Source organism: Habropoda laboriosa, unplaced genomic scaffold (assembly GCF_001263275.1).
Source record: "Habropoda laboriosa isolate 0110345459 unplaced genomic scaffold, ASM126327v1 scaffold23, whole genome shotgun sequence".
Taxonomy (NCBI): Eukaryota; Metazoa; Arthropoda; class Insecta; order Hymenoptera; family Apidae; genus Habropoda; species Habropoda laboriosa.
Genome location: NW_017100140.1, coordinates 458485 through 470808, shown reverse-complemented (window position 1 = coordinate 470808; position 12324 = coordinate 458485). Strand labels below are relative to the sequence as shown.

The 12324-nt window shown below is 41.4% G+C and overlaps 1 protein-coding gene across 1 annotated transcript in view; it reads right to left on the bottom strand.

Moving 5' to 3' along the window:
* Positions 1-1527: 1527 nt before the first annotated feature.
* Positions 1528-12324, bottom strand: part of LOC108579864 (putative aminopeptidase W07G4.4) — a 39075-nt gene continuing 28278 nt past the window's right edge. The window contains exons 4-8 of the mRNA XM_017943488.1: positions 8582-8729; positions 4512-4864; positions 3748-4026; positions 2842-3081; positions 1528-1926 (exon numbers count right to left, since the gene is read on the bottom strand). Of these exons, the coding sequence (XP_017798977.1) occupies positions 1528-1926; positions 2842-3081; positions 3748-4026; positions 4512-4864; positions 8582-8729 (1419 nt within the window). The remainder of the gene's footprint in view (positions 1927-2841; positions 3082-3747; positions 4027-4511; positions 4865-8581; positions 8730-12324) is intronic.

The following is a 12324-nucleotide window of genomic DNA, read 5'->3' as shown; positions in this document are numbered from 1 at the left end:
CACCTTATCATAAATTCAAACCTAAAAAGAGAGCGTCTAAAACACGATCCTACAAAAGGTCTCATAAGTCAACGAATAAATTCTTCATTTCTAAATTGTTCGCATTTATTTTCCATGCGACCAGAAAATGATACGATACTTTTTAAACGATACAGCGATTTACGGTCCATTCTGTGCAAATGTTCGTCTATGATTCGAATACAAAGTATCAGAAAACGCGCCTGTGTCCGTGAAACTTCAATAAAGTAACGCAATTGTCAGCGATCATTCCGAGAAACGTTTACGATCCCTTTCGTCCACCTAGCTTGCTATCAGGCATTCCCTCGCGATAACGCTATCGAGAGCGTAGCGTTAATTTAGCAATCAAACCAGATAATATTACAATTCCGCGCGTCGACTCGGTGCTTGTAGTTCTTGTTCGGTTTTATCGGGCCCGGTCGATCGACTTCGCGATAGCAGAGAGCCTCACCTGAACAATACCGGTGTGTTATCGCTCGCTCGCTCGCTCGCTCGCGACGACGACGACGACGAGGACGAGGACGCGAGCGTAACGCGCTCTGTCACGGCCGGTAATCGACAGTCTGGAAAGTTCGATGATTCCCGCGACTCAGCCGTCGCATCCGCCTAGATTGCATTCCCTAGATAGAGTTAACGCTAGCCTGAGGTAATGTTCTCATTGGTATACTTCGTTAATAAGTAATCGAAAAAGGTATGCGGGCAATTTGAAATTTTAATCTGAACATTGGAAAATTCCACCGAACCGACCTTACCGGACAAAGTTTTCATGATTTTTATGGTTTTTACGGGAAAATAGAGGATTTTTCGGATGGGTAAATTTAGTATGGGGTATTGGAGAATGTATGGTGGAGGTATTGTAAGGATTTGACACCGTGGAAGTGTAAATGGAGAGAATTCTAGCGCAAGTGTGTCACTTTGTTGGTATACCCTCTGTAGATAACTGTTAAGTATTTCTTGGATTTGGCTGTATCTGTTTTAGCAATAGTAGGTAAAGAGGGATTTCTATTATTGACTGTTGGTCATGTAATATCGCCTGTAGGTAAGCCAGAACTGTATGATGACTTTTTCTCTGTCTGCGTTCATATATTCTATTCTTAAAGAAGTAGTCTATATTGTCGACACTATTTTCGCTCCAATTTCAAATATTGAGAATTTTGGCATGTCTGGGAAGTGATTGACTTACACTACTTGCTGATTCCAAAAATGTTCTGAATTATTTGGAATAATCATTACTAAGGCACATCTTACTATCTAAAAGTCTTATCATTTCTTCAGAACTCTCTCCATCTCGCAATACTCACACGTGAAAGTGAAAAAACTACATATGTATTACCATCTACAGATAAAGTGTGATCAGCAGTAGGCAAATTACCATTTGTCACTAAATCAGAGAATATCTACAGATTCCTATCATACCAGAAATCGGTAAATCCCATCCAAAACTTAAATTACTCCCCAAAAAACACAAAAAATACAATTTTGCAAAACTTTATTACAAAAAACCCTCAGCTAACAAACGTTCTTCGGAATGTTGGGCCTGCAGACAGGCTCGACCACGGTCACTGCCTCTCCACAGGGTGGACAAGGAGGGGCACACGGGTCGCAAGGTAGTGCTGCAGGGCAACAGGCGCAGCTTGCAGGCGCGCAAGAGATCTTGGGCTCGCAGGGTGTGCAGGGTAGACAGGGTTGGCAGGGTTGAATGCAGACCGGTTTACAATCGACCTCGCATACGTACTGCATCTCGAAGGGCAGGTCGTTTCGCACGGTGAGGCACTTGCCTTGGATTAGGTAGCAGTAGGACAATGCAAGAACCGGGTTGCCGCTGTAGGGTAGATCGTGAGGATCGGGCACATGTCCGTACATGTCGATGTGCGTGTATTTTAAGGGTGAACAGCTACAAGCACCGTGCTGCAATCGATACGAGTAGGGGTATGAGAAAGTGTGCAGGGAGGGATGGGAGGGCGGGCTAAATGAGGCTTTAAACGTCATTGTAATGGAAAAGCTTTTTAATCTGCCATTAATGCCTCCTCGCGGTACTTATGTCGAGTTGATCGCCCATAAAAAATTCATCTGAATGTTCGTGGGGCGGGAAGGAGGGGACCACGGTGGATCGGATATCGGTATAATGCAATCTGTAAACTTTGTGTATCGCTATCGACAGAAAAGTTTCCAAGGCGGTGTAACGCTTTCGGGTAGATCAGACGAAAGGAGTGAAGAAAGTTTCCTCTATTTATGGTTCATTTCGCGTGTCAGCTTGATTTTAGCGTTACCGTTCGTAGCTTCTGAAGTCTAATAAAAAAAAAGGAAAAGGGTAACCTTCAGACGTTTTCTTGTTAGCGGGATATATTTTAGTGGAGTGTCCTAGATGAACCGTGCTAGTCGTAGAAAGTATCGCGTGATCAGCTGAAATTCATTTCTCGCGAACAATAAATCGAAGGAATAGGTCAGGATAGGTGAGCTGTCTCTGCGTCGAAGAAAATGATTAGACTCGTTACTTATTTGTTACCAGCATCGATCTGCAAGACCTTCCCTGTTACGTTAAAAAATACAGAACGCATCGGTTCTAGCAGGAAGCCTGTGGAAGCTAAGTTCAAGTACAAATTTCAACGAGTTAGATCCTCAGAGCTGAGAAACTGCTTGACCAGCGTCAGAATAGGAGCACCTGTTGGCAGATCGGGAAAATCGCCAGCGCTCCAGGCGACGTCCAAGTGACGGAATTTCAGAGGCCTCTTCGATTGAGTGCAGCGTTGAAAGTTACTCTTTTTACTGCTGAAGAAACAGGCTAGATTTTCCACTTAAGAGAGTGGAAAGATGGAGGCGTACCTTGTCGAGGCCCGAGGCCATGATCAGAAAGGCTGATGGACCCTGATGTCCCCTGTCTGTCTTCGAAGTAAGTTTATTCACCGATTGGTAGATATCGTCGCCTTCTGTTCGCCCTTCGTGGAACTGAAAATCTTCTCTGCGTATCCTGGATATCTCGAAAGGATCGCCCATTGTCTCGCCACAGGCTTGGAGCTTTTCCACGTTGCTCACTAGACGAGCTACTATATTGTCCATGGCGATCTGGAATATGAAGGGTGAACGTGCTTCGTGCGGTACTTAGTGACTGTTAGCGATACAATTTGGGCATAGACAGTCAGAGATTTGCTCTCGAGTGGGTAACAATCAAAGGGTTAAATTTGTCAAAGGCTTAACTTTGTCAAAGGCTTAATAGACAAAGGGTTAAATATACCAAAGGTTTAACAGTCAAAGAGTTAAATTTTCGAAAGATTCAACACTCAAAAGGTTAAATTTGTCGAAGATTTAACACTCGGAGGGTTGAATTTTCCAAAGGTTTGACAGTCAAAGTTTTAAATTTGCCAAAGATTTAACATTCGCAAGATTAAATTTGCCAAAGATTTAACACTCCCAGAATTAAATTTGCCAAAGATTTAACACTCGAAAGGTTAACTTTGTTAAAGAATTAACACCCAAAGGGTTAAATTTTCCAAAGGTTTGACAGTCAAAAGGTTAAATTTGCCAAAGATTCAACTCTCAAAGGGTTAAATTTCCCAAAGATTTAACACTCACGAGGATTAACTTTGCCAAAGTTTTAACACTCGAAGGATTAAATTTCTGAAAGTGTTGGAAACTAAATTTTCACTTGGTTTTTCAAATCAGAAATTTCAAGCGAATTATAGTATATTGATATCAAAGGGGTAAATTTCACGACTGTTTCAAAGTACTCACCGAGTATCCCCGCCCAACAGTGAGCATCGCGTGGTGGGTGAGCGTGGCGACGGTGAAAATGTGTGGATTAACCGAGCAAAGTGCCATTTCTTTAATGTGACAGAGGGCATCAGCCATTGCTAGCCTGCCTTCGGCGTCCGTATTCCCGACACGTACCCTCACACCAGATTTCGCGGTGATCACCTCGTCAGCGACGTAAGAATTCTCACCGATACTGTTCCTCACCACGCACAGAGCAGCCACAGCCTTCACGGTCGGCGGTTGCAATAAATTCACCACCTACAAACTCCCCCGAAAAAAACATCCCTCTTATTTAATTACTAAAAGAAGAAAATTCCACAAATCACGCTTCTCACTCGCGAAATGATTTTCAATCTCTCCGTTAAACATAAACGCAAATTACATCGGTAATATCGATTACCATTAGCCGTAGAGAATCGTGCTCTTAATCGCATCGACCAAATTGCCGGATTAATCGTCGCGAAATGAAACGCTCGACGTTAAATTCAGCGTCGGCGCATTATACGCGTATATCCATAATGTTCTCCGAAACCATCGTCGTTTCTCGAAACTGCCGTGTAACGCTTTTCCAGCCGGGACGAAGCTCTCGTAAACGCGTGGCGAAAAAATGAAAACAAAATAGGAAAAGAAAATTTTTAAAATAGATACACGAAGAGAGAGAGAGAGAGAGAGAGTGAAGGTTTCCACTGGCGAAAATAATATCGCGTCAGCACGGACGATCCCGTCCTATCGTAGTGAAGCACCTGCATGAATCCAGCGCACGCCGCCGCTCCACATTTGTCCCTCGACATACCGAACATCGTGCCCTCGATCTTGAGGTCGGTGCCGCCGGTGTCGTAAGTGACACCCTTTCCCACGAGCATCACCGTCTCTAGGATGCAGGCGGGATTAGGCGGCTCGTAGGTCAGGAAGATGATCCTCCCTGCGTGCCTGGGGATCATCGAGGCGGCGCGGTTCACGCACGCGAATAACGGGTACTCTTGGAGTAGGGTCTCTTGGTCTGATACCACTTGCATCGTCACGTTTGTGCCGCAGAACAACTCTGCCAGGTACTCTTCGACCCTTGGCGGGGCCATTCTTTCTGGGTCTGCGCCACCTGAGAGGAATTTAGTAGGAATTGTACGATACTGCGGTAATGGATTGGTCAACGTATTTAACGGGTAAATTTCTTGCAATTTTTTAACACTTTTGATTGGGGCCATTTTTTAAGGGTCTGTATTGTGTAACAATAAGAGGAATTTAGTAAGAATGGTACTGCAGGTCTAATGGTTTAATTGGTCAATATTTTTAAGGGGTAAATTTATTGCAATCTTTTAACACTTCTGACTGGGGCCATTTTTTAAGGCCCTGCACTGTCTAAGAGGAGTTTAGGAATTTAGTAGGAATTGTACTATTGGTCAAACGATTTAATTGGTCAACACATTTAATGGGTAAATTAATTGCAATCTTTTAACACTTCTAATTGGGGCCATTTTTTAAGAGCTTGACTTGCTTAAGAGAAATATGGGAATTTAGTAGGAATTGTACTATAGGTCAAACAGCTTGATTGGTCAACATTTTTAAGTGGTAAATTTATTGCAATCTTTTAACACTCCCGACAGGGGCCATTTTTTAAGGCCCTTCACTGTCTAAGAGGAATTTGGGAATTTAGTAGGAATTGTATCATAGGTCAAATGGACTAATTGGTCAACACTTTTAAGGGATAAATTCATTGCAATCTTTTAACACTTTTGATTGGGGCCATTTTTTAAGGGTCTGCATTGTATAACAATAAGAGAAATTTAGTAGAAATTGTATTAGATGTCGAATGGTATGATTGGTCAACATATTTAAGGGGTAAATTCATTGCAATATTTTAACACTTCTAACTGGGGCCATTTTTTTAAGAGCTTTCACTGTCTAAGAGAAATATAGGAATTTAGCTTGATTAGTCAACATTTTTAAGTGGTAAATTTATTGCAATTTTTTAACACTCCCGACAGGGGCCATTTTTTAAGGCCCTGCACTCTCTGAGAGGAATTTAGGAATTTAGTAGGAATTGTATCATAGGTCAAATGGACTAATTGGTCAACACTTTTAAGGGGTAAATTCATTGCAATCCTTTAACACTCCTCACTGGGGTCATTCTTAAGGGTGTACATTGTCTAAGAAGAATTTAGTAAAAATTATGCTAGATGTTAAATTGGTTGGCTGGTCGACATTTTTAAGGGGGTAAATCTATTGCAATTTTTTAACACTCCTGGTTGGGACCATTTCATTGTCTAACAATAAGAGGAATTTAGTAGGAATTGTACTATATACAAATGGTTTGGTTGGTCAATATTTTTAAGAGGTAAATTCATTGCAATCTTTTAACACTCCTTACTGGTGTCATTTGTTGCTTACTGTTTTTTAACGCTCTTGACTAGCTGTTATAACTCGAGAAACTTTTTTAAAGTCAAGAAGCCCATTAAAAGCATGCTCTTCATTTTATGTGAAAAATCGAAACGAGATGTTCCTCGGTAAGTTAAGGAGTAACACCGTCACAATTTTTTAAAGCTCCCGACTCACTATAAAGCAAGGGGCTAATAATAATAAAGGGTGAATCCATTACAATCTTCCAACGTTCTTGACTCGCTATAATAAAGCAAAGGGATAACAATAACTCAGGAAATTATATTTTTAAGTCAAGAAGGCCACTAAAGGTTTTACTCCTTATTTTCCATGAAAAATCTAAACGAGATTTTCAGCAATGAAATTTGAAATTACTCACTTGTTATTTGAAAAATTGAATTCCTGGTATAGTAAAAGTTTGTTGCTATTATACAGAGTGCAGTATTAACGTAACAACACCATAGAAAGTGCAACGTCAACTCTCACTTCTTACGTACAGCCGAAACACGAGTTCTCGCCATTACACAGAGTGCAAAGTTGAGTTATCGTTATCACGGAATACCGTCTCTTAAATTTCTCGAGATTTACACCTTCGGCGATTTTCTGGTAGGAGCAGCTTTATCGAACGTTCGCGGCGGTGCGTCGAATCGAGGGGACGAAATAAAAGCAGCACCGGTGCGTGGTTATTCACGCCACGAAACTCCATCAATGAGCCCCGCGCGCGCGTATTTTCCATTCTCCGACGAAATAACGAACAGCTTAAATTCCAACTCTCTTTCAAAAGACTCAACTTTCGCAATTTACAGACTAACTCTCGAGCTATTAAAAATTACGTCGAAAGAGAGCGCGCGCGATATTCTCCATTGTTTCGCTCGGAGAAAATTCGTCTGACCATGAACGATCCTTTCCACTTTACCACTTCGACCATTATTTCCACCGTTATCATTCGTCACCTCGCGGTACAATTTGCGCGCGAACGATTCCAAGGAAAAAGCGAGAATTCCAGCTTACCGAGTAATTCCATTAGAATTATCCCCGCCTTACCTGTTCCACCTTTTCATCGCTTCCAGATACGTGTGGGGAAAATATTCCGCGGTCACATTTTCCACCGAAGAAATTTATAGCGAACCGGTCGAAAGGAAAAAAAAAAAAAAATTCAGCTTGGAAATGAAAAGGAAACGGGGATAATTGTTCCCGAAGCGTGACGAGGGCCAAGAGAGTACGACCTGGTATTTGAAAAAAGTGCATCGGTGGGACGTGTCCCGACGTAACGTCGCGCGAAAACGTATATACGCAACATTTTCCCCGCTTAATTAAACGCCCGAGATTCTTGGAGGAACGTGGAAGCGGAACGGCCGGAAATTTACATACCCACGGCCGCGAAGAACGCGAAGGAAACGTCGAACGCGCCATTTTCGCGACGGAGGGAAAAAGGAAACAGCGGCTCCTCGAAAATGGACAACTTTTAAACTGGAAGAGGCGAGTTCGCTTGGTGTTTCAACGGAGAAGATTTCAAGTGCAACGTTTCCTCTGCTTTTAATTGTCTCTGATAATTGTACCTGCGTTTTTGTGAAATTTGTTTGAATTGAAAATTGGTGGGAGGAGTAGTGAAGTTTGAAGAAGGAAATTAGCGCTGACTTTTGGTTGTACGTTTGAAAGACTCGAGATTAGAGTGACAAGGGAACTTTGGTAACTTGACAATTTTGCAAATTTGTAGACATCGATAGAAGTGCCGTGCAATTTTTTTTTGTTTGCTATTTTCTGATTTTTTGTCTGGTTTTTAATCTGTGTTTTCCTATTTTCATGTGTATTTTGAAAACTATTGTTAGAAAAAAGGTTTGACGACTTTTTATGCCTCTACAATGCTACGCAATGAAATTGTTAAAAATTTAATAACAGTAATGTTAATAATATTATTGGAATATTTAATAAAATCATCTTATAATATTCGCTTAGATAAAAAGGTGTTCCCTACCGCGTTTATTTAAAAAAAAAAGCTTCAATCTTCTTGTCAGGAGGAAAAAAAAAAGCAGGCGAAATTGGCGAACTTTTCATTACACATCTAAGAGATTGAATACCCGACTGAGACGCAAACCCGGTTGACAGGTTAAATTCCACGAGGAAATCTTCTGTCTATCCACGATAAAGCAAGAATTCCAGAGAAAAATCTATTCGAATGAGAGCAGCTAATGTCGAAATTTCAGGGATATTAAAATAGCCTGGAAGAATGGCTGGCTAAAAGGGAGAAATGTGGAGTTGGTTCATGCTCGGGCGGATACGAGTCGAAACGAGGCAGGAGCAGCCGCGAGCGATTTTTCCTTCTCTTCCCTCGCTCGTTCTATTTCTCCGAGGGAAGTCCGCGAAAACGGAAGTTGAGGCCATTCTTCGGCGGAGTCCGCTCGATAAAGCAGCGGGAATCTCGGCCCGGGGAACGACTTACCGATGTCCCTCGCGACGTATCTTCCGCTCTCGAGCGCCGAGGCAAGCTTCACGATACCCTGAAGCTTCTTAGCGCAAATCGGACTCCAGACGGCCAGTTGGCACGCCTTGTAGCATCGGTCCGGGCATACCTCTCGCACCTCCAGCGGCTGCACAGAACCGGAAGTCGCGTTCGTTTCTGCGGAATCCACTTATAGCTAATTAACCTTAACGATTAGTTTTTCTTACATTTTGCGGAATGGGTGAGTGGTTAATTTAATCAAAGTTACTCAATCCATTTTCAGTCCCTATAGATTCGATTCACACTCGAAGAATCTTTCATATAGAAAATTTTAATTGAATATCTTGAAAAATTTGCCGACTAGAAATTAACACCTTTGTTAACCCTTTCGATCGAATCGGTTGACATGGGCCGATTCGATTCACTTTCGAAGAATCTTTTACACAGAAAATTTTATCTACATATTTCAGAAAATGTATCGAGTAGAAATTAACACCTTTTTTAACCCTTTCAGTCGAATGGTACGATTGGAGCCGATTCGATTCACTTTCCAAGAATCTTTTACACAGAAAATTTCATGTAAATATTTAAAAAGATGTAGTGGCTAAAAATTAACCCCTTTGTTAACACTTTTAATCCCATAGATCAATATGAGGATTCGATTCACACTTCAAGAATCTTTCACACAGAAAATTTTTCATCTGAATATCTCAAAAAATCTATTGACTGGAAATTAACCCCTTTGTTAACACTTTTAATCACATAGGTCAATATGAGGATTCCATTCACACACTCGAAGAATCTTTCATACAGAAAATTTTTTATCTAAATATCTCAAAAAATTAACCGACTAGAAATTAACCCCTTTGTTAACCCTTTCGATCGAATCGGTTGACATGGACTGATTCGATTCACTTTCGAAGAATCTTTTACACAGAAAATTTTATCTACATATTTTAGAAAATGTATCGAGTAGAAATTAACCCCTCTTTTAACCCTTTCAATCTAATGGTACGATTGGAGCCGATTCGATTCACTTTCCAAGAATCTTTTACACAGAAAATTTCATGTAAATATTTGAAAAGATGTAGTGGCTAAAAATTAACCCCTTTGTTAACACTTTTAATCCTATAGGTCAATATGAGGATTCCATTCACACACTCGAAGAATCTTTCACAGAGAATATTTTTGATCTGAATATCTCAAAAAATCTGTTGACTGGAAATTAACCCCTTTGTTAACGCTTTTAATCCTATAGGTCAATATGGGCCGATTCGATTAACACTCGAAGAATCTTTCATACAGAAAATTTTTCATCTAAATCTCTCAAAAAATCAACCGACTCGAAATTAACCCCTTTGTTAACCCTTTTAATCCAATGGCATTCGATTCACAATCGAAAAATCTTTCCAGCAAATATCGCCAGTTACAGAAAATTTCATCTAAATATCTAAAAAAATATAGCGATTAGAAATTTTTCAATAGAACCTCAACCTAATTTTGAACAACATACGAGCGTCTTACGCCGGGAGCAAGAGACTTGAGAAATCTCTTTAGTACGCACGCTGCCACCGTCGATGCACCGTCGACACAAAATAACCAGCATCCTGTGTCAAAAATCGATACCGTTCCTGCAGGATCGACGACTACCACGACGAAAATCCTCGTGAAAATCACGTGTCTGGGCGAGAGTTACGAATTGGTCGCACACGGCACGTCCCTCACGGTTTTCTCGTGGCAGCGAACGTGTTAACTGTTACACTACGGTGGACCACAGTCGATCCTCCATTCACTCGTTTTACGCTCTTCTATACGATAGTTCAGCCATACCTCCTGCATGCATTCACACGTTCAGTCTAAAATTCACGTGGACCGTTTGTCACGTGCTAGAGAATTTTCAATCGCCATTCACGATAAAATTCTAAATTTCGAACATCTTTCAAATCTTCTCCACTTCACTTCTAAACACTATATCCTTCTAATTCTTTGCTCGATCCAAGTGGTTAGCAATATTTCAAAGAAATTTCCATCGAACGACGAACGCACCAAGATTTGTCATGAATTTATCAGTCACCCTGTACACTATCCTACACACAACCTGATCGTCGTCTAATTACATTTTCCCCCCCGGTTTCGTCGGTGAATGAAAGGACAACGACGGAAGGTCAGTGTCGACCGGATCGATGGTCAATTCGAGACTCGCGTGAGTCAAACAGCTCGACATTAAAATTTTACAGCGACGACGGAGTGGACAGAGGGGCGGAAGTAGGTCGTAGAGACTCTCGAACGAGCAGTGACCGTGGAAACAATAACCCCATAAATTATCCACCGTCGATCCTACGCTCGCCACTTCGACATTCTATACACACTATAAATATTCCGGCAATTAAACCTGGCGAAAACAGTCCGCTGGCTGTATTATCGCACGAACTAAAGAGGAAAACAGGCGGTCTGAAAGAAACCAGTCTCGGCTGAAAGATCGATACGGAATTAACCCCCAGGGAGCGAGGGACGATGTCCAAAGGCTATGGAGTTCTTCTGGCGACGAAAAACCGTGCGACAGCACTTCTGCTGAAATCTACTATAAGCCATTAATAACGACAAAAACGATGTTGTCTTAAGGAGGTGGAAAAAATTGCTGACAAAAATCGCCGCTGCGCGCGGTGTTTCAAAACAGCTGTCCGACGGCGTGAAACTGTATTTCATGGCAAGAGTGTGTAGATCGTTGGGAACAAATGAGATTATCGAAGATTCTTCGTGTGTTTGGTGTATTCGAAATGGAAACTGAATTGTTTCAATTCTGACAATTGAATTCGAACCGTTGAAACTTAAATATTCCAATTTGAATATTTAAGTTTGAGTGGGTTGTATATTTAAGATTGAATGGTTTGAATTTGATTGGCTGACCATACATTTTTTAATATTCAAATTCGAATATTTATATTTACAGGAATAAGGTTTTACTAAGTATCTATTCCGCTAGTTACAGAGATAACACCACGAGTAAAACTAGTTCGTAGGGCCTACACTGGCCTTATCGTACCTTATCGTATCGTATCGTAGTTACTTCCAGACTGATTTCTCGTGTCGCGGGCACGTGCTCTTATCCCTCAGTCCGAACGTTCCCGACATTTTTCCTAAATTCGGCATGTTTGGATTACCGTTTTTGCCTGCCCTGTCGCGGTACGTCAACGCTCATATACACGCACACACACTTATGCCTGCCGGCACGTGCCGATCAGCCGGTAAATACACCGAGAAGATTCGATTGTCCGTGTTCGCGGTTCCTTTTATCATGCCTGCTTCCCACATATTTGAACGGTTCGCACTTGATTGGTTGAATATAAATTTTAGAATTTGAATATTTAAATTTGGGATAGCTGGAATTTAATTGGCAGAAGTTAAATCTTGAATAGTGTCAATCCGATTGACTGAACTTCAAATTCGAATTCGCCAGAAACATCATGAAACATCCTTCAGAACCTGATTCTGCACACCTAAAACTACCAATTGATGGAAAAACTTGGAAATTCCTTGAGACGACCTCATCTAAGTACCTTCATTGTCCTCGGGAGTCTTTTTTCAGCCACATAAATTTCCCAAGAAAGAAGAAAGAAAAAAGGAAAAAATCGTTTACACCAGACACCTAGCGCGAACGAAGAGGTTAACGTACGCTCGGGAAAACGGAAGCCGTGGAAGAAGTTGGTGCCGGCTGAGGAATGTACCGGTTCCACCGGAATATT